The sequence below is a fragment of the Babylonia areolata genome, chromosome 11 (genome assembly GCF_041734735.1).
Source record: "Babylonia areolata isolate BAREFJ2019XMU chromosome 11, ASM4173473v1, whole genome shotgun sequence".
NCBI classification, from domain to species: domain Eukaryota; kingdom Metazoa; phylum Mollusca; class Gastropoda; order Neogastropoda; family Buccinidae; genus Babylonia; species Babylonia areolata.
Genome location: NC_134886.1, coordinates 16,020,242 through 16,046,110, shown reverse-complemented (window position 1 = coordinate 16,046,110; position 25,869 = coordinate 16,020,242). Strand labels below are relative to the sequence as shown.

At 42.5% G+C, this 25,869-nt stretch overlaps 1 protein-coding gene across 1 annotated transcript in view; it reads right to left on the bottom strand.

Moving 5' to 3' along the window:
- LOC143287578 (sodium/myo-inositol cotransporter-like) overlaps nucleotides 1–21,584 on the bottom strand; it is a 67,075-nt gene extending 45,491 nt beyond the window's left edge. The window contains exons 1-5 of the mRNA XM_076595683.1: nucleotides 21,283–21,584; nucleotides 8,652–9,074; nucleotides 6,714–6,785; nucleotides 4,791–4,895; nucleotides 1,854–1,913 (exon numbers count right to left, since the gene is read on the bottom strand). Of these exons, the coding sequence (XP_076451798.1) occupies nucleotides 1,854–1,913; nucleotides 4,791–4,895; nucleotides 6,714–6,785; nucleotides 8,652–8,738 (324 nt within the window). The 5' untranslated portion in view covers nucleotides 8,739–9,074; nucleotides 21,283–21,584. The remainder of the gene's footprint in view (nucleotides 1–1,853; nucleotides 1,914–4,790; nucleotides 4,896–6,713; nucleotides 6,786–8,651; nucleotides 9,075–21,282) is intronic.
- Nucleotides 21,585–25,869: the final 4,285 nt, after the last annotated feature.

Sequence of the window (25,869 nt, the reverse complement as noted above, 5' to 3'; positions counted from 1 at the left end):
ATCATGCTGCACAATAAATGCTTTATCATGCTGCACATTATATATCATGCTGCACAGTCAATGAAATCATAGAGCTGCACAAAGTATTCTTCACGAGAATTCAATTCCATTTGTATTTTTAGCTCGGGAGATTTGGGTCTAAAAATACAGGCTGCACAATAAGAAACTCATGCTGCACAATGTAATTTTCGAGAGCATTAAATCCTGTGTGAATTCGTAGCTTGCAAGATTCCAGTCTAAAAATGTACGCTGCACATTAAAGAAAATTGTAAAGCTGCACAATGTATTTTTCATGAAAACTAAATTCCGTGTGTGTTTTTAGATCACAAGAGTCAGGTACAAAAATGTAGGCTGCACAAGAGAAAAAAAAAAGTTAAGCCACATACTGTCTTTATCAAGGGACTTGCTTTCCATGTCATTTTAGCTCTCATGATCTGAGGCTTAAAATGCATGCTGCACAATAAAAGAATTATTTTGCTGCACAATAAATGAAATTATGAATTATCATGCTGCACAATTGAGTGTATTTTTTAATGCTGCACAGTAAATTTTGGTCAACATAATTTGTTTAAGAAAATTCAGCCCATGGTTAAAAAATCACACCAAGGCTGCACACTGAGAGAAATTACGAATATCAAATGTTTCAAAAACTCTTTCAAAACCACTGCGCTTTAAATTTGTATACAGTGGCATGCAAGTTACTGTTTTTATTAACAATATCCTCTCAATGAAGAAATAATCAGTGTAATCAAATCTTTCATTTTCAGCCTCATAAGGTCAACAGCAATTAAATCCCCCAAAAGAAATGCCACTTCAGTTTCCTTTGACCTGGCTAATCAAGCTGTCTGATACTGACAGTTAGATCAACATTCAAACTGTAATCAGTTTCATGGTGTCCCTTTATCTCTCTTTTTCTCATTCCACTTTAAAGGAAACAGCACACTTGCAACCAAAAATGGAGGAGTATGTTATTTCATTATAAATCAGCTGTATCTTCAGTTTTTCAGATAAATAAGAAATCCTTCAAACAATAAACAGGCAAATCTATGTAGATTAACAAACATCACTCAGCTAACACTATCCTAACTATTAAAACTAATAGCTGTTAACAGCTTGATACTTATGTGTGCAATCTCTGAAATACTTTGTAAAGAACTGACACAATTTCGTAAGTTTTGCCTTTTTGTACACAGTCTATCACACACACACACACACACACACACACACACACACACAGCTTTGGGGGGGGGGGGGGGTTGTTTGGTGTTTTGTTTTAAGGCTAGGGATTTCCTCTCTCTCTCTCTTCCTACTCAACCCTTTTGATTTTTGTATGCAAGTTCATACTGAATAACCTCATAACCCTGTAATCTACAGGAATAAAACGATTGACCCTACCCACCCACCCCAAATTTTGTGTACCTCTTTTCTGGACCACCCGAGTGTACAGTTTGATTGTTTATGCACAGTGTTTGTGTTCCAAAGGCTTGCGCACCAGTCATACCAGTCAAAATTAACCAGACTTGATCGGTCATTTGCAGACCACATAAGACAAAATGTCTGATGGAGGCAGATTCCTAGTAGCCCCATACTGTAAATTTCTGCCCAGCATGGACAAGACATAGGTGATATGTACAGCTTACTTTCATTTTCCTTTGTTTTATAGCTTGAAAAGTTTTTCTTTTGTTTGATGTATTAATTGCTTTTAAAAAAAAGATTATAGCTAGAATTTGTTATTTTCTTTATATATCTACCTTTTTGGTAAAAATATCAATCTTTTCTATATTATCTTTATCTTTGCCTTAAATCTTAATTATAACCTTTCTCTCCATATTGACCATAAAAAAGATACTTACCCCACAGGCAATGTACACAGGAATAAATATCCAACCCAGCAGCTGTAGCAGGAGTAGGGCCTGCAATTTGATCAATGATATATGGTCACCAACATGTATCAAGAGGTGAGAGAAATTTCTTTAAAAAAAAAAAAAGCAACAGACATATTACAAACTCACATACACAACTGGAATGTCAAGATGGTAATGAGAGAACCAGCACATCACAAAGAAATAACCACAACTAAAAAGGGATCAAAGACATATAACATCATTATTGAAAATAGAGGTATCCAATATAAAAGCCTTTTTGAACTGGGGAAAAATATATCAATACACATATTAGATAGCAAAAGGTTTTAACACGAGCTAAGAATATGGGCAGCCTGACGTTAACCTCTGTGTTTTCAAGTTAACTCTTTCCGGACGAAGGAATGCTCACGCATTCCTACACAAAACATAATCGGTTTCGGATGAAGGAATGGAATAGCATTCTCCGAAAGTAAAATTCCATCATGCGCTGTGCACGTGATTTTGTGATTAGCCAAGCAGAGTGCGCTATTCTGGGTCACTCCACAATCGAACAGTGTGACTGGTTAGTCTGGGATGTGTGGCCTGTCTCGCACACACGCTGACAAAGTCACTGACCGGTCGTCTGCTCGCGTGCCAGCCTGTTAGCAGAGCGGCCTTTTCTCAGAATGTTGTGAAGCGAACAAGGCAGTGAGGCAATGTTTTAGGGTTGCCGAAGTACTTGAAATGCTACAAACTGAAGGGTCGGACATTGAAGAGGTGGATGATGACGAAGAAGAAAGCGAATTTAATGCAGAAAGCGAGCATGGGTATGGTGATTCGGGGTGAAAAATTGGTAGTATTTTCTACATATGGCAAAACTGTAAAAATAAGATGAGAAATTTGATTTTTTTTTATATGTAATAGCTCAACACGCATTAAACCAGTTCTGAAAGTTTCATTTCTTACAGAGTATTTTGTATTTTTTGTAATTTTTTTCCAAACCCTTACAAATGGGTCGTCTGTGGGGAAAAGTAAGGGAGAAAACTTGTCGTCCCGAGTGAGTTAAACACATTGCTCGCCTGCTAAGTGGCTTTCAGACCGAACCCACAGGCGCTTGCGAAAGATGTCTTCACTATGTGTTTTCTCTTTTTAGCATCATCACTCACATGCAGAGATACCAACCCCTGTCAAATATTTGTAGGAACAATCAGGAAATTTGGTAGGAACATTCTGAATTTGGTAGGAACACTCACACATCAGCAAACGTACATTTTACAAGGCATACAGACCCTGAGGCCTACCTGTAACACAATGCAACTGCTACGATTAAGCTGATTGGTTCACTCAATGCTGTTTCAATGTAAACATGCACACATTAGCATGCGATTAGCATCATCACGCGAGACCAAGGTTAGCAGTGACTGCCCTGACCTTGTGATCGATAGGTCTAGAGTGTCTGGGTAATGTTACGACAGGAAAGCATATGACCATGCTGGGCCGTCGAAAATGAACTCCTCAGAACAATTTTGACGATGGCAAAACATCTGAACAAACTACAATCAAGCATAACAAAATACAGCAAAATCGTAATAATTGGCGTCTCTGCATGTGCTACAAAAATCCAGAAAGACATGTGCATGGGAGTGATGGTTTGTAGACACTGGTGTGGTGGCCAGTGCTGATGTCACTGCTGGTGACAACACCAGTCCCACTTAGAGACAGGGAGCTCCTGACACATCCCAGTCAACCTCCGAGGGAGCACCTTCTGAAGAAGACCCTGTGATGGAAGGCATGCCTGGTCTCAGAAGGGGTTTTCCAAGCAAGCAGCAGCTCCCATGATCATCTCTTGGAAACCCTCCACTTAAGCCATTCAACCCAAAAGAGTTTACAGTAAATCATTCAGTAATTCATTTGTACCATCCCCTTATATACCAATCGGGTCCATGGCTACATAAAAATATAAAACAACAACAAAAGCAACAACAAACATTTAGCATTCATGGTCAGGTTTTCATACTGAGTCTGCAGAACTTGGTACTTGAAAATAAACCTCAAAACCGTATCCAGTTAAGCACTTGCAAGTGAAGAGAACTGATTTTGTGATCCCCAGTGAATCAACAGTGGTCAAACTTTTGTTATCTTTCAGTTTCTGCTGAGGGATCAAATAGCAGCCATGCATGTTCTCCCAATCACTCTTGCTTCAACACCTCCAATTCTCACAACGTTCTTCTCTTTTCCCACTTCATTCCACGACACACCACTTCAAATCCTAACAAGAAAACATCCCTCCTCTTTTTTATTTCTCTTCGCTAATCTCCAGTGAAATCAATGACAGTACACTGGGACCTGCTCTGCATGTGTCAACAGCTTGACATTCTTGTGTTTTTGTTTGTTTTTGTCAGTATGGAGATGTTTGACACCAGTCTTGATTTTCTTTCTTTTTTTTCCCTTCCTTTTTCATGTCACTCATTCTGCCAGATATGTAGGATGCAGCAGCCAACTTCATCCAAGAAAAGACTGATCGAAAACTACCCAACTTCACTCCAAGAAAAGACCGACTGAAAACTATATTTGTTATCAATGCTGCATCACAGCTGTAGAGATTTAACAAACCCTGCATGGGTCCTCTTCAGCTCTCTCTCTGTCTCTCTCCACTTTTGTCAAACAAAAACATGTGCCAATCCAAAAGAAAATGAATTATGAAAGCACTGATGCACCAACAAAAAAAAAAAAAAAAAAAAAAAGATCAGAACTGGAGAACTGAGAGACACGAATCAACTGTTGATCAGTGTTATATATACATATATATATACATGTGTGTGTGTGTGTGTGTGTGTGTGTGTGTGTGTGTGTGTGTGTGTGTGTGTGGTGTGTGACCTTCATACTGTAATACTAGTTTAATCTTATGATTATTTAATATATCAAACCTGTCACACATTGACGTACATTTAATTCCCAGGCTCCAACGCTGATACCACTGGCTGCTCCTGATCCAGATAAACCAATGAAGTGCTCCGTACCAATGTTGCTGACGAACAGTGAAGCTCCGATCTGTAAAATCAATACATTTAGTTATCGAGGCATGTTTTCACTCATTCTCATATAAAAATTAAGTACATTTCTATAAGAAATGTTTTGAACAACAGCAGACAAACACACTTCATCCATAAAAACAAGAACCAATTCAAAATCTACAAGAACAATACAAAATATAGTCATGAAAGCACAAGTGCACACTCAGTCATAATAATGCAAAAATTACCCTTTATTTCTAAAATAATACATGTGAACAAATTTGTGCTTTCCCCTGTCACATGAAACTACTATGACTCCATCTGGATTGGAAAGGTCATTCCAACATGGGCCAGGTTATCTATTTCACATGTGCAAAACACCAATCTGAAGTCATCAACAGTAATACAAGAAACTGGAACTTGCGCCATCCACCAAGCTGAACTGGAAGGAATAGAAATCATGAGGCTGGTTATGCGTCAGCTGGCCGCCATTTTAAGGGAGGCAACCGCCTGCGGGTAGGCACTTGTTATCTCATGACTACATCTCTCTAACTGAACAGGCAATTCTGTTATAGTTGAAAATGTACTTGTTTAATAAAAACAAACAACAGGAAGGAAGAGAGAGCGAGAATGAGAGAACGAGAGAGAGAGAACGAGAGAGAGAGAGAGAGAACAAGAGAGAGAGAGAGAGAGAAAGACAAAAACATAACAAAAACACAAGAATGTCAAGCTGTTGACACATGCAGAGCATGGGTGAAATTTGGGTTACTCCGAAGTGCTGCACATTTTTTTCTGTCAGTGTATGTATTTGTTTTACTCTCTGTCCACAGAGTTCTGCCAGGGAAAACTTCTTTACCTCATCACCAGCGTACTGCACACAGATCTCTCATCCAAAAATACTGTCATCAAGACCACAACTCAAGTCAAGGGGGGAGTCTGGTCCATGTGGGAATCAAACCGGAGACATTCGCTCCCGAGTCAGGCAATCTCACACTCAACCATCACTCAACTTAGTGCACACCATCCAAATTTACCTTACGATCTTCGCCACTCTCCCTCATTTCAATTTTTTAAAACAGGTCTTCTTCTTCTTCTTCTGTGTTCACTCGTATGTACACGAGTGGGCTTTTACATGTATGACCGTCTTTACCCCGCCATGTAGGCAGCCATACTCCGTTTTCGGGGGTGTGCATGCCGGGTATGTTTTTGTTTCCATAACCCACCGAACGCTGACATGGATTACAGGATTTTTAACGTGCGTATTTGATCTTCTGCTTGCATATACACATGAAGGGGGTTCAGGCACTAGCAGGTCTGCACATATGTTGACCTGGGAGATCGTAAAAATCTCCACCCTTTACCCACCAGGCGCCGTCACCGTGATTCGAACCCGGGACCCTCAGATTGAAAGTCCAACGCTTTAACCATTCAGCTATGGCACGCGTCTTAAAACAGGTCTGAAACCACATCTTTTTGAAAATGCCTATTCATAGACTTTCCATCCCTTTCCATTGACATTCTGTTATAAGCTATGCAAACTCTCTTTCTTTGTGTGTGTGTGTGTGTGTGTGTGTGTGTAATTAAGTAATAGGCATAGTCTTTGAATCTGTTTTATGCTTTTGTGCATTAAATCTGTTGTGTTTTTTTCTGTTGTGGGTTACTGCATATGTGTGTAACTGTTTAATGTTTACTGTAAAGCATTTTCAGCTCCTTTTAAGGGAGGAAAGTGCTCAACAAGTATCCATTATTATTATCATCATTATTATTATCAATGCATTATCATCAGACAAAATCATACAAAAGGGTCTAGGTGCCAACAGGTGAACATGCAGGTGGTGGTATCCCCAGTACTCACTGGCAAAAACCACATGCTCCGCCCCGCCAAAAAGTAGCCGCTGACAGTTCCTCGGTTGGCTCGCCACATTGCCTGCAATAATCAAAGTGGTAAGTGATAAAGGCAATAACGAGGATGATGATAATAATACATATGAAAAAAGAATGAATTGAGGGGACTGATTCAAGCTTGCTCAACATGACACCCCACCCTTCCCAACTAGGAGATGGGTAGCATGAATGAACTACCAAGTGGAATGGGAAGGGGGCTGATCTGAATTAAGATAAAATGCCCCCCCCCCCCCCCCCCCCACACACACACACACACACACTCTTCCCACCCCTTCACTGAATGTCCACTAAATAGTAGAGGGAAGGGTCAATTCCAAATGGGCCAAATTTACCTGTGGGGTCATTTCCAGCAACCATCTAACGATCCCAATATCCATTAGAAGGGGGTAAAATCTAACTTGGGGGATGGGGGGGGATGAGTTCTGACCAGTCTCAGTTAACCGTATGGGGTCAATCCAGGCTAGTCTACACAGACCATCCAGTTAATCAGGGCCAGCAAGATTTGACCCCGGGGTAAAAACCAATGTGGGTAAGAATAGCCTGCTACACCAGTAGTGATTTTGGTCTTTTTCATTGCATTAACACATCAAAAACTTTAGGAATTTGTGTGTGTGTGTGTGTGTGTGTGTGTGTGTGTGTGTGTGTGTGTGTGTGTTTCTTTTCCTCTTTTTTTTTTTTTTTTTAACATAATGTTGTTTCTTCTTTTTGGCTGGTCGGGTTTGTGTGAGTGTGTGTGTGTGTGTGTGTGTGTGTGTGTGTGTAACACAGAATCACTGAACTGAAACCACATGAAAAGGGGTACTTGCCAACTCATGACAACCAGCGACATCAAACAAGCTCCCCCACCCCAACCCCTACCCCGCTCCGTACCTGACCCTCTAAATAGTCAAAGAAGAGAGAACAATAGTCTCTCAAAGAGCATTGGTTTTAAAACTTTTCCTATGGTTAATTCACTTTTTCATACCAGGTAGTTTAGACATGAATGTGCCGATATGTTTAAAAAAAAAAGTTTTCATGAAAATAATGGCGCATGTGTGTGCATGTTTGCTTTTTTTTTTCTTTCTTTCTTTCTTTTTTTTATTATATATTTTTTCCCCGCGTGCATTTTTTTTTTTTTTTTTTTTTTGTATGTTCACAACAGACTTTAAGAAATGCATGCACATTCAAAAAAAAAAAAAAAGAAAAAAGGGAATTAGGGTAGTTGTGAGTGAAAAAGTATTAGCTAATAGTTGAAACAATGCAGGTTGTTTCCCTTTCAGTGCACTTTATGCCATTCAAGTGTGGGTGTGGGTGTGTGCTGTGGACGTGTGCACCCATGAGTGCAAGTGAGTGCAAGCATATGTGTGTGTGTGTGTGTGTGTGTGTGTGTTTGTAAGTGCGTGTGTGTACATGTGCCTGTGTGTAGGTGTGGGTGTGAATAGAGAAGAAAGGGAAAAAAACAACAAAAAAACAAACAAAAAACAATATAAAAATATATTTAAAAATCAGAAACAGAGATTAGGAAGTGTTTTCTTTTAATTCAACATGGAGACCCTTAAAAATCCTGGAACCCCCCCAAAAAATATTTACAGAGGGTTCCTGGGACCCTTACATTTTATCTTTATGGGAAACACTGTTCAGAAAGTGAAATTAAACATGACCACTGTAGTTTGAAAATATCCGTACTTGGTTCCTGGGAAGAAACAACAACAGAAGATCAAATATGCACGTTAAAGATCCTGTCATCCATGTCGGTGTTCGGAGGGTTATGGAGACATGAAAATACCCAGCATGCATCAACCATGACAGAGCCATCGACAATTAGATGTTGGTCGTGTAATGGAAAGAAAGAAAAATTATCAGGGATGAATCGGTACTCAGGAAACAAATAGTTCAAGTTTATACTCACAAAGACGCCAACCAGAATGACGAGGACAAAGTAGCTGACAAGCACTCCTATGTCCATGCTGCTCAGCTGGGATGTTTCCAGTGACATTGTGCCTCGCTTGGATTCTCCTTTTTCTCACAGAAATTTTTATATATTTGTGTGATGTTTCTTTCTGATTGTGTATATGATTCAGGAAATCTCTCTGTTTTGTGTCTTTCTGTCTCAGTGAGTCTTTTTTCTTCTTCTTCTTCTTTTTTGTGTGTGTGTGTCAATTAACAGATATGTTCATTACTTTGTGAATGTGTCCTTTTGTTTTGATTTTTCAACTCAAATGTATCAGAAAAGATGTGCGTTACGACTTTTAGGGAACAATCATCAGTGTGATTTATGTCTCTAGTATCTCAAGATGTCTTCTGGTCTTTCAGCTCTTGAATTTTCACAAATCTGAAACACAGCAGGTAGAATATCTCATATCAGCTGTGAAATAAGCAATCATTTTGGCTTGTAAAAAAAAAAAAAAAAAAATCAAATAAAAATCTCATGCACGGGAAGGAAAACACACACACACACACACACACACACACACACACACTTACATGCAGACACACACAAATCAGTGTTGTCAGATGTAAATCACTCATTGTTCCTTTTCTCAAACATTCCTACTGAATACAATGGGGGAATAACAAAAGACACACAAACACACATACAAAAAAGGAAAGACAGTACAGCTGTTTTGAAGACAGTGAGTTTGGGAAACATTTATTGTAAGCAGACACCATTGCACTACAGTAAACACATACAAACACACACACACTTTCACACACATGCGTGTGTGCGTGCGCCAACTCTCTCTCTCTCTCTCAAGACTGGACAAGAAAAAGAGAGGGATGGAGAGAGATTGCTCAGAAATTTCATACAACACAAAGCCAAGTTAATTTTCTTTCATCTCTTAATCACTGCTCAGTTCACTAATGTTGCAGGCGCAAAAACCTAAACCAAAACTTACAATCACCTGTGGCAGGAGAACTGACTGGAAGAACATAAAAATACACTTGTCATTACACTGAAACAGCCACAAAGATGTTTATGATGTACGTTGGAGAATGGAGATGCGGTGTATTTTACTTATTTTTTCTTTCTGTCTCCAACAGGCCCCAGAAAAATCGAAACTCAAACAAAAAAAAATCGTTGACCTATACTTCGCGTTAACCTCTACAGTGCCCTATGACGTGTGTGTGTGTGTGTGTATAAATATATATATATATATATATATATATATATATATATATATATATATATATATATCTACACGTCATAAAACGGCATCCTCGTTGCCCTGACGTGTAATATACGTGAGCGTCATTTCAAGAATTTTCATAGTTCTATTTCTAAGTTGATGTGCTCCAGTAGCCACTTGCTATCAGAAAGGCTATATATGTCTAATATAATCATCCGCGACTGATCGAGAAGCAACAGCCAATCATGCTGTGTGATGATTTCTGGATGTTATTGTCAGTACCCCCCACCCCCACCCACCCCCACCCCCGCCCACCTCCTCCTATCCCCTCTCCCAAATGTTTTCAAATGGCGCAAGATGAACCTCAACCTTACCCTGGCGGCTTGAAACGGGACCCGCTTGAAACAGCTGTGTGTCACAACAAAAAAATCGAGATGTTGCCATTCAAGATGTTGCAGAAACTTTACAAGTCACTGACGTCGATGGATTGAGGGCAATATATATGTGGCAAAATCTTGTAGGATGGTTCGCTTGACATGACTGGAAGTTGATGATATGCAGAGAGGAGGCAGGGCGAAATTAGTTGAAGAGCCAGATGTACCCAGCAAAGGAGGAGCGAGGTTGAGAATAGTTCTGTGGTTGACCGAGGGCTGACCTTAAATGCAACATCCAATAATATTACACAGGGCTCCCTGCCCTGTGGAAGAGAGAAAGTGATGAAGGGGGTTGGAGGGGGGGGGGGGAGATGAACAGTTTCGTGCAAATCGTGAATTACGTTACGAGTACTGCATGGTTTTAAAGTCTTAACTCCCGAGAGCAAGGTTTCGGTTGCGCCCCTTTTCTCTGCATTCAAATTTTGTATTACGTGTAGCTGACACATTTTGTACTTTCCAAAGTCAATTCAGGTCTAGATTGGAAGCTGCTAGGCAAATCTCGCTCTCTGCCATAAATGAAGCCAAACCGTAGCTTTATTAGGCTTTTATTTTGAATAAACCTTCACCGACGTCACAGTGTCAGACTCTGGTGAGAAACTGGCTTGATTCAAATCGCCCGCCATTTATAGTCCGGCTCAGGAAAGCACTCTCGCGTTGATCAAACAGCCCTCGCGTCCGCAAGCGAGCTCGTGCCAGTGATCAGTGCTCACCCCCGATCCTCAACTGACCCTGCACTGACTCGAGGGCCGACTGGAATAATGTTAACCTTAGACGTTCTGAAAGTCAGTGAGCATGAATTACATAAGTGGGCATGGCACAGGCAGCAGTTGCAAATTAAAAGAATGCATATTGTGTGCAAAGTGGTCTTCTATCAGAGTCTGATAATCTGTTCATTTTCCTTTCAGAAAAGTATGCCGGGTAATGGATACTTTCTTGCATGCAATAGTTAATTACTGACGTGCTAGAATTTTTTGTTAATAATTATCGTACCCACCACAACCCAAACTTGAACCGCCAGACAAATCGGAACGGCACATGAGTCAAAATAATGCCTGGCACTGACGAAGAGGTTAATGCATAAGCGGAGAGGGAGGGAGAGTGAGAGAAAGAGCAATCGGAAGCTGCGTATTCAAGAACTCTCTCTATATAAATTACATATAAATAATTATTTGTGTGTGTGTGTGTAAGCTTGTATGTATGCCTAGTATATATATATATATATTATCACTCCACCTGAGGCCCAGAACCAATAAAAAAAATCTGCACACTCCACACTGATGTACGTTTATAAACTCTTTTTTTTTTTTCTTTTTTTTTTAACGCACGCCTTTGCACAGGTATACTCAAATCGCCACAAGTTTAAAACAGAAACCAGGCCATCCGTCCTTGGCATCGAGTGGAACTTTCCTCCAATCAGGTGTCCGGAATTGTCCCTGTCCCCACAAACCTACTTAGTTTGACCAAAGACTTTAGCCCTAAAGTCTTTGGTTTGACTGTCGACGGTTTAGGCCTCTCCCAAGGCCTGTTCGTGTTCCAAAAAAAAAACTATCACTGAATTAGTTGCGTGCGTGGCGAGCGCGGCTAGACCAAATCAGTTGCTCTGACAAGATGGGTTCATTTGTACAGTTGTAAACTTCTTTTTTTTAAATTGCTCAGTGCATCATTCCCCATCATATCACGTGAGCGTCACTCACTCCCTCCCCCACCCCATCACAACCGCCACCACTCCTGCAGGAAACAGAAATATTGACACGTACTCGTGCCAGTGTCAACTGATGACAGTGGGTTGAAAAAGCAAACACGGGCTTTAGCCGACCGCGGGGCCGCGACCTCCAACCCCCGCCCCTCCCTCAACCCCGTCCCTTCCCCGATCACACTCCTGTCCTCTCGGCCATACAACATTTGAAAAAACAAAACAAAGCAAAAACAGTATCTCGTTCTGCACCCTGAATATTCTTCCGAGAACTACCAAAACGTGTTCTGTTCGTTGAGGGCAGTTCATCTCCACAATTCAAGACAAATTTACCCGGCGACGATCATACTGCACGTGCAGTAACCAACTCGAAGAAGCCGCCGCCGAGACTGAAAAGATCGGAAGGCGCGAAGACTGAATCCGATCTAGCTGTTCAGTTTACTCGTGGTTTCTTATCATTTGTGTCACTTTTACTTCATTTCAATCTGCACACAAGAAGAATAATTTGTGTTCAGTGGTGTGTGTGTGTGTGTGTGTGTGTGAAATGGAAATGCAATTGTGTATTTCTTTATCACAATATTCTTCAGTATATATATATATATATATATATATATAATATATATATATATATATATATATGCATTTTGTTGTTGTTGCTCTTCACCTGCTTGTTCTCTCTCTCTATTCTTTCTTCTATTTTTTTCTTTCTTTTCCCTTCTTTTTAATTTTTTTTTCATTGATGGCTTGATGTAAAAAAAGCAATTGCTGCTTATTCAACTTACCATCATGAAATAAAATCTTGACTTGACTTGAATAACTTCAAAAGGGCAAAGTATCATGGCGAAATATTGGATTTACAATTTGCTTTCAGTTGATAATAATTATACGTATTTTTCCGTAAGTCCGTCGTGTTTTTGTCTGTGTGATTTTTTGATTTTTTTTTTTAAGTGTGTGTTTTTTCGGTGGGGAGGTGGATGGGGAGGGGGAGGGGGGGCTTTATGGTATGGTGAGGTGGAACGGAGGATGACAAAAACATCAAAAGGGGACTCGGAGTGGTGGGCCGGAACGGCAGTGCGTGGAATGGAAAAAAAAACATAAGCATTCATCGGGTGTCGCTTTTACATTTGACCTTCAAGCACCACCTTTTAACCTCAAAGGGCACAGAAATCAGGGGAGGCGGGGGGGGGGGGGGGGGGGGGGGGGGGGTTAGACTGAGAGAGAGAACTGAAAACTGAAATCAACTTGAGGGGAAGGAAACATACGTGCTCTGAATAGAAATTTTTCATTTGTTAGTGATTTTTAATCATATTTCACCTTCATGCACGACCTATTAACAGGCTTGAAAAACGGGTGCGTAGACTGTGATAGAAATATTACATTTGCTTACTGAGCCTTTTGCTTCCAGTTTGTTCAGTTGGCGGGTTTTTCTTTGGCGGTCACGGTCGGCTGAGTACTTCGTTTCCGTGTGTCATACTCAGTTTAAAAACGTGTACGAAGTGAGGAAGCGGGGCTGCAGTAGCTAACATAAGTGACAAAAACGTCAAAATGACTGAGGGGGAGGGGGGAGGGGGCTTGACAGTGAATAGAACGGAGAACTGGGAAAGCTTTGAAAATGCCAACGATGAATGAAGGCGGCAATGGCGACTCTCAGTGACGCCGGCCGGGATGACTCTCAAATTATTTCCAGTTTCCATGGCCATACGTGAATAATGGGACTTGCAACTGTTCCGCGTCTTAGGTGGATTTTAGTGCCAAGAGCATTTACACCGTTGATGCTGTAAGTTAATTCGGTTCTATTTTCCGGCTTAATGTAGTGATTAATTGTCTCAAGTGTCACGTAGTGCCGGCCCTAGAACTCAGTGAGACAAATGTACTTTGGTAGTGTGTAGAAGAAAAAAAGAAGCCGCGGATAACGAGTTCTTCGAGTTCTTCTTTGAGTCCAGATGTTCCTAAAAACTCAATTGCTGGAGGGATTCCAGCTTAGCGCGCGACTGCATTTCTTCTGCTTTTTCATCTTCAGTTGTTCTCCGGCCGGCGGCGGCGGCATTCAGCCGCTCTCTGTTTAACTTTACCCGTTACCACCCCCCCCCCCCACACACACACACACACACCCGGCCCCCCCTCTTCCCCACTCACATTGTTTTGCCGATAGCGATTCTGTCCTGGGTTTGCAAGAGTGCAGATAACCTATATTGGCAGCAGGTGTGCAGCAAGTGAGGTGAACGACCCGGACTGACGAAAGACCTTCAGCACGAACGGGGGCATGCATGGCCGCTGCGTGTCAACCCTGAACTTTTCCACGTCGATGTCAACTGGCTCCGCTTGAACATGGTTGGTTGGTTACAACAAAACATTCGATTTGATCTCCCGCTGCCAGTGACTTTCCGTCAGCAATTTTGCTCCGGCGTTAGTACCCACTATGCTATTAAAATGTGTTCCAGTCACTGGCAGTGCAAAACTGAGTGGAGGCGGAACAACGAAAGGGGTGGGAGAGGGGTGCGGAGGGGCTTGGGAGGGGGGAAGGGTTGGGGGGAAATCGGCTGTGTTGTGAGCGACGTAACACTGTATTAAATTTCTTTTGTATATAATTATGTGTATAATATCGTATATATAAGTTTAACTATATCTTTAATGGCTTTTTTTGTTTAACTATATCTTTAATGGCTTTTTTTGTTTCTTTTTCTTCTTTTTAATTCATGCCACACGCACTGTTCAGTTAAAGGCGCTTCGTGCCGCAGGGCGAGCGTTTCGCTATATATCATTTCCATCGTTATCAATATTATTATTATGATCATTGTTTATTCATTCATTTATCTATTGAAATTTTTGTTTCATTTATTCATTTGTTTTATTTCATCTTAAATTTTTTTTGCTGCCCCATCATCTGCACCGTTTCAGTGGCATTACTCCCACACCGCCCAACTCCGTCCCCCAAACACAGCCACACCCGGGTTCGTCTGTCTTTTTATGTGCCGGCAGTACACAGGGAACCATCAATATTAGTTCGCCAGGAGGTCACACACCAGAGGAGACCCTGCACTGCTCGGTGGTGCCTGTTCTGATTTAACGTACTTTGGACACTACCTACTAAGCCTCTTACTGACGACACTAATGGCTCAGTCGCGGAGCCAGACTGAGTGAGCGTCTCCCCTAGAGTGGAGACCGCCAACGGCAGTCCCACATGAATCCGCATACACGAAAGATCTTGACCAGACTCGCCCAAAGCGCGGAAGTGGAGGGGTATCGAAACTGATGTCACTATGACAGCAGGGCATGAAAGACCACAAAATTTGGGATTATATATTGTATAGTATAGTCTTTCTTCTTCTTCTTCTTTTTTTTTGGGGGGGGGGTCACAATAGATTTCTGTGTTTGAAATCTGGGCTGCTCTCCCCAGGGAGAGCGCGTCGCTACACTGCAGCGCCACCCATTACTGATGATATACATATATATATATATATATATATATATATATATATATACACACATATATATGTGTGTGTGTGTGTGTTGATGATGGAGGAGGATGACGATAATGCTGCTATGGAGGTCTATTTAGGTTTTGGACGACATGACAAGGCTGTACTATACGCTTCCTGTCATACTGATATCCCGGCGTCAACCAGGCCCGAGAGATACAGACATTTGCAGTGTTGGTCAGGAAATTTGAGCAACACACCCAAAGAAGCATCCGTGAAGTCGATGATATTCGACTGTGGGGTCCCTGTCTTCCTACTTGAGCCCATAACACACTCATCTCTGGGTAGGAGCCGGCCGCGGGCAACCGCAAAACCCACCTCAGTCCGCTGGGATTCGGAACCCGCGTCCTCCCAGCCGTCAGTCCGCGACGCTTACCACTTCGCCACAGCAGCTAGTTCATCGTTATCATAATTGTTGTGGCTGGCTATGAGAAGGACTTCATCTCGGAGATCTCCTCCCTGGCTGTTTTCGCCAATGGTTATGCCAGACCTAGATGCTACATAATTCATAGTTACCGACGAAATGCTGCTCCATGTAAGATTAAAAGAACACAGATGCCCGGCTATTTCTACTACATTAGCGTAGTAGTAGTAGTAGTAGTAGTAGGGACTGGCATTTCTGCCTTTAGGCCTCGCGGCCGATAAACGTCCCCTGTTTGTGTTAGTATCTTTTTGGTCTGCATTGCATAATTCATTTTCGATATATCAAAGCAATTGTTCGTCAAATTTATAATACATGTTACCAAATTTTCGATCGCAATCCAGAAAGTTCTTAAAACTGTTAGTATCTTTCGCAGATTTAACTGAAGGTGGTAGTGAGTTCCACATGTTAACAACACGAATAGAAAGTTATATTTCTTTTGTTAGTGCAAAATGGTTGAACAAATATTTTTCCTTCAGAATTTCTTGTTATGCTTGATTGGCGAAGAGTAAAAAAATTGTTAGTATCAATGTCCTCAACGTTGTTAATAATTTTGTAAGTCTGTATCAAATCTCCCCTAATCCTTCGTCCCTTCAGAGAGTGCAAATTTAAATACTTTAATCTTTCTCCATATGTCATATTCTGGCATTCCTTCAACATTTTAGTAGCTCTCCTTTGAACAGTTTCAATAGCTATTGATTGATATTTCCATGCAGGATACCACACAACATTCCCATATTCAAAATGAGGCCTTATATAATTTCAAATCAAAAAGGTAACCTTACCTTTAAAAGTAAAAAATCTCTTTATAATTCCAGTCATTTAGTTAGCTTCATTTATAATTCTCTGGATGTGAGGCCCAAAGGAAAGTTTGTCACTCCTAGATCTTTTTCCTCTTTACACGCATTTATAGTTTGAACATGATTACCAATATTCATTGTGTAGTCATAACCAGGGCTGTGTTTGCCAGTTTGCATAACCTTACATTTTGATACGTTAAAACAGAGGTTCCATGTATATGATGATTCTTGCAATACCTTTAAATCTTTTTGAATGACATTACCAGCTGCTTTATGGTAGATTTTTGTGACATCAGAAAATACTTTACATATGCTTTGGATTTCATCTGGCAGATCATTAATAAATGTTGTAAATAGGATGGGACCCAGAATACTGCCTTGTGGGGTGCCACTGAGAACATCAACTTTATTTAATAAATATTCACCCACAAGTACCCTTTGTGCACGACACTGTAAAAAATTCTTATCCACTGAAATACACCTCCCTGGATACCATAAGACTCAGTGGAGTTTTTTCAACTGTCGTTTATGCGGGACAGAATCGAACGCCTTCTTGAAATCAAGATAAACAATATCAACTGGTTGATTAACGTCCATTAAGATGGTAACTTGTAGCTGAGTTATACATAGTCTGGGTATACTGATCAAACGGAAAGAAGCTCTTATGGGAAAAGGGGTCTGTAGGAAAATGAGGTTGGAGTTTTTGGGGGAAAGGGGAGGGGGGGATCCTACCGTACATCTTTCCATTTCAAGTTCGTTAATTTAAAAAAAAAAAAAAAAAAAAAGTATCCATTTAAGTTTATCGCGGTTACAGATCTTAAAACTTGAAACATGACAACTGAGTCACAGTGGACAAGTGAGGAAATTAGAGAGAGACAAAAAGAGAGCACGTGAGTGAAACAAATCAGTACAGAGACACGTACAGAGAAAAACAGAAAGGGATCCAGGGAGAAACGGAAAGATTTCACTTTGACTTAAACTCATACCAAACTCCACCGGGCCTTGCCCTTCTTACCTCTTTTCCAGCCCTACCCTTTTCCCCCCTTAAATCAGTAGGCTATAATATTTACTTTCCCTTAAATCAGTATATTATTTACTTGCCCGACTGAGGAAACTGCTTAGCAGGAACTTTTTTTTATGTAATGTCGTAGTAGTTTGCATTATTTGATTGTTGATCTGTGTTCGTGTGTGTATGTGCCTGTAGGTGCGTGTATGTGTGTGGGGGTGGGGGGGGGGGGTTAGGGGTGCACGGGAGGGGTAGTACCCGTCTAGAGGGGGGGGGGGGGGGGGGCTTGTCACGCTCTTCAGGGAGTGGTTCGTCCTCTATTGGTCCCCAACGGCACCCAGCTCTCACCTATGGGTCATAGAAGCTGCTAGCATGCGGCAGCGCCCAACCCCCGGGCAACAGCTTTGACAGGCTGGCTAAACTAGGCGAGGGTAGCCGACGGGTCTCAAACCCTCGGTGAGTTATGGCTTGTCTATCCAAGCATGTGAAGACTGGATCCGGCGGACTCTGCGGAAGAAACCTTCATGGTTCATCGGAGAGGAAGACGGTTGCAGCAGAGCACTGTGGAGTGCTGACGGCAAGATGAGACACATAGGACATCCTGGTCATCCACTGCATCCGTATCCATCGGACAAGAGAGTGAGGTCGACGGTGCGCAACTCCTCCTCACTATAAACAAAGTCATCGCGCAAGTCATCAGTCATCCTTCATCCCATACCATCATTTTCCCCAAGCCCTGTGGCGACAGGCGAGCGACGAAGCGACAGGTGTGGGTACACTGGCAGTCGCAGCCGCGGACCTGCACACAGGCAGCTCAGGCCATAGGGTCGTTTTTTTATCGACTGGAGCAGCGGTGGAGATCGGCAGTCCCCTGAGCGACTGAGCAGCCCTCTTCAGGACAGCACTGCTCACCTCCATGGCATGAGGAAGGGGCTAGAAAAGGTGCCCTGAACATTGCCTGCTCCACACCACCCTAGTCAGCATACCGCGGCTGACGGGGACCCTACTCAAGCGGTCGACACACAAAGGAAACAAAGAAGAAAACAAGGAGCACCTCATTGACCATTGCCACATGGAACGTGCGGTGACTGAGGTGATGCACCAGCCAGCTCCAGGAAAGCCTTACGTTGAACCAAACATCTTCATCAACGGGCAACGACTGAACGCGATGGACAAGTTCACATACCTGGGCAGTACACTCTCTCGCACAGTTGTCATCAACGACGAGGTGAATGCCAGACTCGCCATTGCCAACGCTGCCTACGGCAGACTCCATAAGAACGTTTGGAACAGGAGAGACATCACCCTGGAGACGAAGCTCAAAGTATACAAGGCCATAGTTCTCACCACACTGCTCTATGGATATGAATCATGGACGGTCTACAAACGCCACGCCAAAAAGCTGAACCACTTCCACACCACCAGCCTCAGAAAACTTCTCGGCATAAAGTGGCAAGAGGAAATCCCTGACACAGAGGTGCTCACTCGTGCAAACTTGCCCAGCATCTACACCATCTTGATGCAGGCCCAGCTGCGCTGGGCAGGTCAAGTAGTTCGCATGCCAGACTACCGGCTCCCAAAAAAAACTGCTGTGTGGCGAACTCCAACATGGCAAGCGCTCCCATGGAGGCCAAAAGAAGCGCTTCAAAGACACTCTGAAAGCTTCTCTGAAGGCCTTCAACATCAGCCACGACACATGGGAGCTGAATGCAATGGACAGACCAAAGTGGCGTTCAGTTGTCCACATAGGCGCCAAATCCTGTGAGCCCAACAGAATCGCTGCAGCAGAGCAACGCAGACAGGCCAGGAAAAGCAGTGCCAGCAAGTCCCCGACAGCCGCCACTATCCCCTGTCCACAGTGCTTCAGAACCTTCCGGGCGCGATTTGGCCTGACCAGTCATCTGCGCACCCACAGAGCCCAACCCACCCACCCCTAGGATGACTAGATGGTCCTCGTTGATCCCGACAGACGAACCACATGTGTGTGTGTGTCATTGAGTGAGTGCGTGAGCAGTGTGTAATCTGGGTATGCCACGGCTTGCGTTTGTTGGTGCATGTATGCGTGCGTGCGTACGCCGTGTACGCGCGCGCGCGCGCGCGCGCGTGTGTGTGTGTGTGCGCGCACGTTGTGTGTTTTGTATGTATGTATGTACCTACATGTATATGAATGCGCACACGTACACGTGCTTGTGTTCTTTCAATTTCAATTCTCTTCTTCAGTTTGTTGTTATCATTGACTGTGCTTTCATATCTGTGAAACTGCATGTTTGGTGCATATCTGTTATGCATGTGTGGGTGTATGTGAGAATGTATGTCTTCATGTTTTACATTTATTTGCTTATTTATCATCATTGTTGTCTTATTTATTTATTTATTGTTATTTTATTATTATTATTATCATTACTACTACCTTTTTTATATCATAATTATTATTTATTTATTTATGTAAGCTTATCTATTATTTATTCACCTTTTTTTTCTCAAGGCCTGACTAAGCGCGTTGGGTTACGCTGCTGGTCAGGCATCTGCTTGGCAGATGTGGTGTCGCGTATATGGATTTGTTCGAACGCAGTGACGCCTCCTTGAGCTACTGAAACTGAAACTGTTATCATTATTTCGTTTTTATCTTCTTTATATATATATATATATATATATACCTGTTGCATTTCTTGATTTAATCAACTGACATGACCTCTTTTAATTGTTCTCTCTTACCTATGTTTAAAATTATATGCATATGTTTGTGTGGGGCCTGGGGCCTGAGTGTTTGAGTGGATGTTTTTAGCGGTGCTGTTGCCACGGTAAAGCGCATAGAGCTTCAAGAATATGCGCAATAGCAAGAAGTCTTAATAAATAAATAAATAAATAAACTGGTAAAATACCACCACATAACTATACTGATTATACTGCTTACGCGCGTGCAGTCAGTACTGGCGTTACCTTTCATACCGTTTGTTTCTTACACTGACTGGCCAGAACATGTCGGACATTTCATCCAAGATTTATTACGGATATAAGAGTCTCCAGTCGACGTACTTGCAAGCGCCGCGCCCTTTGCAAATGACAAGAGATTTCGCTAACTTAAAGTACACGTGAAACGAAAGGAAATATATCCGCACACCCATCGCTAAAGTAAGCTGCACGTAAAGCGCCGGACACTGCATTAACATTTCCGCAAGTACATCAGTTTCCACCCCCTCTCTCTCAGTCTGTTTTCACACACACACACACACACACATGCGCGCGCGCGCATGCACACACGTACACACACGTTACATAAATACGCGCAAAAGAATCCAGTAAAATTATAATTACCTGTACACGCTTCGTCAAGAAGTCCTCATCAGGCCTAATCTGGTCACTAATTACTTCACACTCCGCAGCTTTCAACAATCGATTTGTCAAACACGGTAATTTGCACGACTGATATAACTGCAACTTTAGGATTCTGATTATGATAATGAATGCACGAGGCCATCTTAAGATAAACACAACGAAACGCACGCACGTACATCAGCAAGCAAACACAGGCATATTAGATTGCTACAAGCATTCATATACACGTGCGCTCCTACTTACGGTTATGAACTGTGCCAAATTACTGTGTCATCCACCTTTTATCGACCAATGTTTCACTCAGACCGCAGCACTGACGACTGGGCATGCGTTTTTGGGAGGAAAATCTGGATAATTAAAAGTGAAAACCCCCTACAGTCCCAAGCCGCATCAAAACCTTGCTGTGAATGTGTTTCACACAAATCGTTGGCCACTAAAATAAATACGTGGTGCAGTATAATGCAGGCATGTACAGGAATGTTCATTAAAGAATTGCACGATCAACGATCTAGAACGCTTTTCGTCGATCTTGTCCACTGAGATCAGTGCTCTGCTGCTTCCAAAGCCCGAGCCTGCGAAACTGATGGCAGTGTTGGGTTGGTGTGGAGACTTCTCGAAGCACACGCTCGCCCCGGAACGAGCATAACACGCTGGCACAGAGCGCCAAAGAGAGGCAATGCGAAAGTAACGCACATTTCGCACAGTAAGCTTATAGGAACTGAGAGCTTGATGGTGTACGTACTGTCAGAGTCGCATGAACGCGCTTTGTGTACAGGGGACACGTCAACATGAAGCACTTACTTTGTCGTCCACCAACCGGTGTGCTGGAAAATTATATTTTTCAATGATTTTTTTTGGTTTTTGTTTTGTTTTTTACGTGTGCAAAACGTAGATTTCTCAAAGTTTGTGACGGGAACATTCCATAACTAACTTGAAACGCAGTTATCCCAGACCCGAGAATTCCATACTAGAAACAGCTAGGCTATACTTGGATGAGAGTTGATGGCGGGCTGATTCAGTTCGGGGCGGTTTTATTTCACTGCATGGTCTCTGTCTCAATTTAACGACCTCTGTTCTCAGTCTTCTTCTTCTTATCATTATCATCATTATCATTATCATCATCATCATCATCATGTACTCAGTTCATCTCACAATGATAAGCTTACATTAAACCCGCTTCACACACACACAGATGCGTGTAAGTGCGGTGTGCCTTTTTTTTTCTTTCTTTTTTTTTTTAAATATATTTCTTTGCCACCCTGCCGTTTGACGCAAGGGAAAGGTGTAATACGTGTAATACGCTCCTCTGCCAGTATTATAAAGAGTTTATAGGGTCAGTAATTCGGGGCAAGAAGCCCAGTCAGGTTCAGTCAAACGCCCACCCCAAACATTTCGGAGACCATGGTACACAGCGAGCCAATGACACTTCACCGTTTCCGCTTGATAGCCGGGAAAACACACCCCTACACGGAGGCCACTCAAAAGTCAGCTATGTTTTCCACATGTATTTGATTGTTTTTACCTTGATTTTTGTAAAACCCATGCTGATGGAATTTCGATGCCAGTGTCTGTTCTTTATTCAAAGCAAAATTCGATGAGTGTTTGGTTTGCGGTGAAAGGAATGTGAATCGTAGCTTTGAAACCAATTTATCTCCTATGCTTTTTCCTCAGTGGAAAATCCGTCATCCAAGTGTTTTCAAACTGGGGCAAAACGCCTACAAGATGTTCGGGCAAGACGCTTACCAGTGGGCCTTTTGCCCCTTCACTGGGCATTTTGCCCCCTGTGATTTGGAAGGGAGAGTGACGTCAGTCTTTCTTTGTGCTTCTTTCTGACTTCTTCAAATGTTTTGCTTGATATATTTCAAACAGCATTGCTGTACTTGTGCATTCATACATACAAAATGCAAAAAAGAAATGTCAGTTTTAACAGGCCATAAGTCCCAAGTGAACAAAAGGGGTAGACGATAGCAACAACGGGGTATTCATTGTTATTTGATATTCAACTACGCACTAAACATGTATGCTTTTTTATCAGTTGCTTGAGCTAACCTTGCAGTTACGATCTTTAAGCGCTCTGTTATATAAATTCATAATCTAATAATCCTACCATCCTATGAGTTTGAGCAGAGCGACTGGATCTTGAAATTTGAAGGGAATCAGTAATAATACAGGGGAATGTATATTTTTTTACGCAAGGGTGTGTATCTTGGGCAGACACGAAAAGGCATACGTCTTTCATTTGGCATCTCTTCACATTCAGTTGGACAAAGAATGGGTTCACCATTTGTTTCACAACGAGAGATATGCTGTTCAAAGGTTGTTGATTGCACCGTAAAAGGCAAAGTGCATTCATGCATGCGTGTGTGTGAGAGAGAGAGAGAGGGGGGGAGGAACAAATAGCTGCCCATTCCCATAACCACATGTAGCATCCGGGCCTGTTCCAGTCAGCAGATCAGGGCCATTCTTCCTCTCAAAAAAACTTACATTCAAAAGGCCTGTGGATTTACAAAAAAGCAGAATCAGCGGCCATCATAACATCTTCACTGTACAAAACAGACATTCTCGAGAAACAGGCAAAGACGACTTACTGAGGCCTTTCATCTCTTCTGGAGTGTAGGCCACCAACAACAGACCTCCACAATCCCCTATCCTAGCTGTGCCCATGCCTCTGTCTGGCTCGAGGTAAGGCCCATCATCTTGGTGTCTGCCTGGAGGTGTCTTCGTCAAGTGTTTCTCGGTCAGCATATCTTTTTCTTCCTGTGGTGGTTCCATGTCAGGGCCTGTTTGGTGATGCTTTACGATGATCTTCGTCGTAGCGTTTGCCTGATCCTCTGTATCTTCTTCCAGTTCCTTTCAGCTGACAACTGTGTCTTCTTCATAGGTCGACGTTGCTGATCTTGTGTAAGTGGATCTGGAAGATTCTTCTCAGACAGCTGTTGATGAATATCGGCACTTTGTTGAATGTAGTCTTTTTTCATCCCCCATCACCCAGTACCACACAACAGCTCACACATCACGCTGGAATTGAGAAACCGAATCTTTAGTTTATCTTTACAGCACTCTAGAGCTCCAGATGTTCACGAGCTGTATTAAGGCTGCTCTGGCCTAGAAAATGCTTGCTTTGACATCTGCATCTGCGCCGTCCTGCTTGTCGATGGTGCTTCCAAGATTAGTGAATGTTTCACCTTCATCCAGTACATTAAGTGTGACTGGCTCAGCACTGGATGCATTTTCTCTAACGATCGTCTTGTCCCTGTGGATGTTGAGGCCTACTTGAGGTGTCCGCTAGTACTGTGGTCTTATATTCTGCATCTTCTGCTGGTTATGGGACAGCGAGGAAAGATCATCCGCAAAGTCCAGGTCATCCATCTGCTTCCATATACCCATCGGACTCAGGTTGTTTCTTCTCTGTTTTGTTAATGTTTACAGAATACAGTCAATGACAAGTAGGAAGAAAACTATGATAAACAGGCCCTTTTGCCTGACACTGGTCTTGACCTGAAACTGTCTGGTGAATGACTGTGGATGACTCTGCGACTCACTCGGCAAAGAAAACTTCTTCAGAGAAGAAATGTCACTTAAGCAGCAGAGTAGCACGGCTGAGACTAGGAAGAAATCTGAAAGAACTGCCAAATGAAAACTGGAAGAGGTGAAGGAGGGAGAAGGGGACTGGCCCTGTTTGACATGTCAGCTGTACAGTCGCACCAGTCCTCGTGAGGTGTGGGTGCAGCAACTTATGTGCCTCCAAGGGGCACCATGAAGAATGCACCCCTGGATTTGTCCAGTTTGTCTGTCCTAACTGCGATTGTGGTGACGCTGATTGATTTGCTAACCTGGATTCTCAAGCTCGCACACACAGAAACAGATAGACAGAGAGGGAGGGGGAGGTTTGCAACCAGTTTTGTTCATCATTTATATTGTAGAATTTGCTTTTGACGTGAGTATGATAGAATTGTCTAGACTCTAAGAGAGAACGTGCTTATGTAATTACTGGAGGTGGAGTGATAAGCTGAAAGAATGAAGGCTGTGTGACAGTTTCAGTTTCACTTTTTCAGGAGGCGTCACTGCGTTCGGACAAATCCACATCCACTAGGCAGATGCCTGACCAGCAGCTTAACCCAACACGCTAAGTCAGGCCTTGAGTGCATGTATATATGTTTGTATACCTGTTAATGGATTTTTTCGATAGAATTTTGCCAGAGGACAACACTCTCGTTGCAACGTGTTCTTTTTCAGTGCGCCAAGTGCGTGTTGCACACGGGATCTCGGTTTATCGTCTCATCCAAATGACTAGACGCTCAGTTTGATTTTCCAGTCAAACTTGGGCGGAGAAAGGGCGAGTGCGGGATTCGAACCCAGTCCCTCACGGACTCTGTATTGGCAGAAAAGCGTCTTAACCATTCTGCCACCTTGCTCCTTGAAGTTCTTTATACCTTTTGAGTTTTCATTTGGCAGTTCTTGGGCAAAACGCCCAAAATGTGGGGCAAAACGCCTACACCAGGCGCTTTGCCCCTCGCTTGAAGGTGTTTTGTCCCACGTATGGGGCAAGAAGGCCAAAAAATTTTTTCAGTTGATCACCTCTTACGTATAATTGTTTGTTTCAATTTTCGATTACTTGGGATATGTTGTAGCGTGGTTGGGCCTCTTGCTGATCGTTTACACTTGGTTACGATGTGTTGTGGCTTCAACGAAAAGAGAAATCGGACTTCTCGCTTAAGGGGGGCCTCAGTCTTACCTCGAATTACTATATCCGTGACCATGAGGATCTTGGTTCGATTCCTTTCGATCAGTTTGACTGGAAATCTCACTGAGCGTGTATCGTCATTCGGG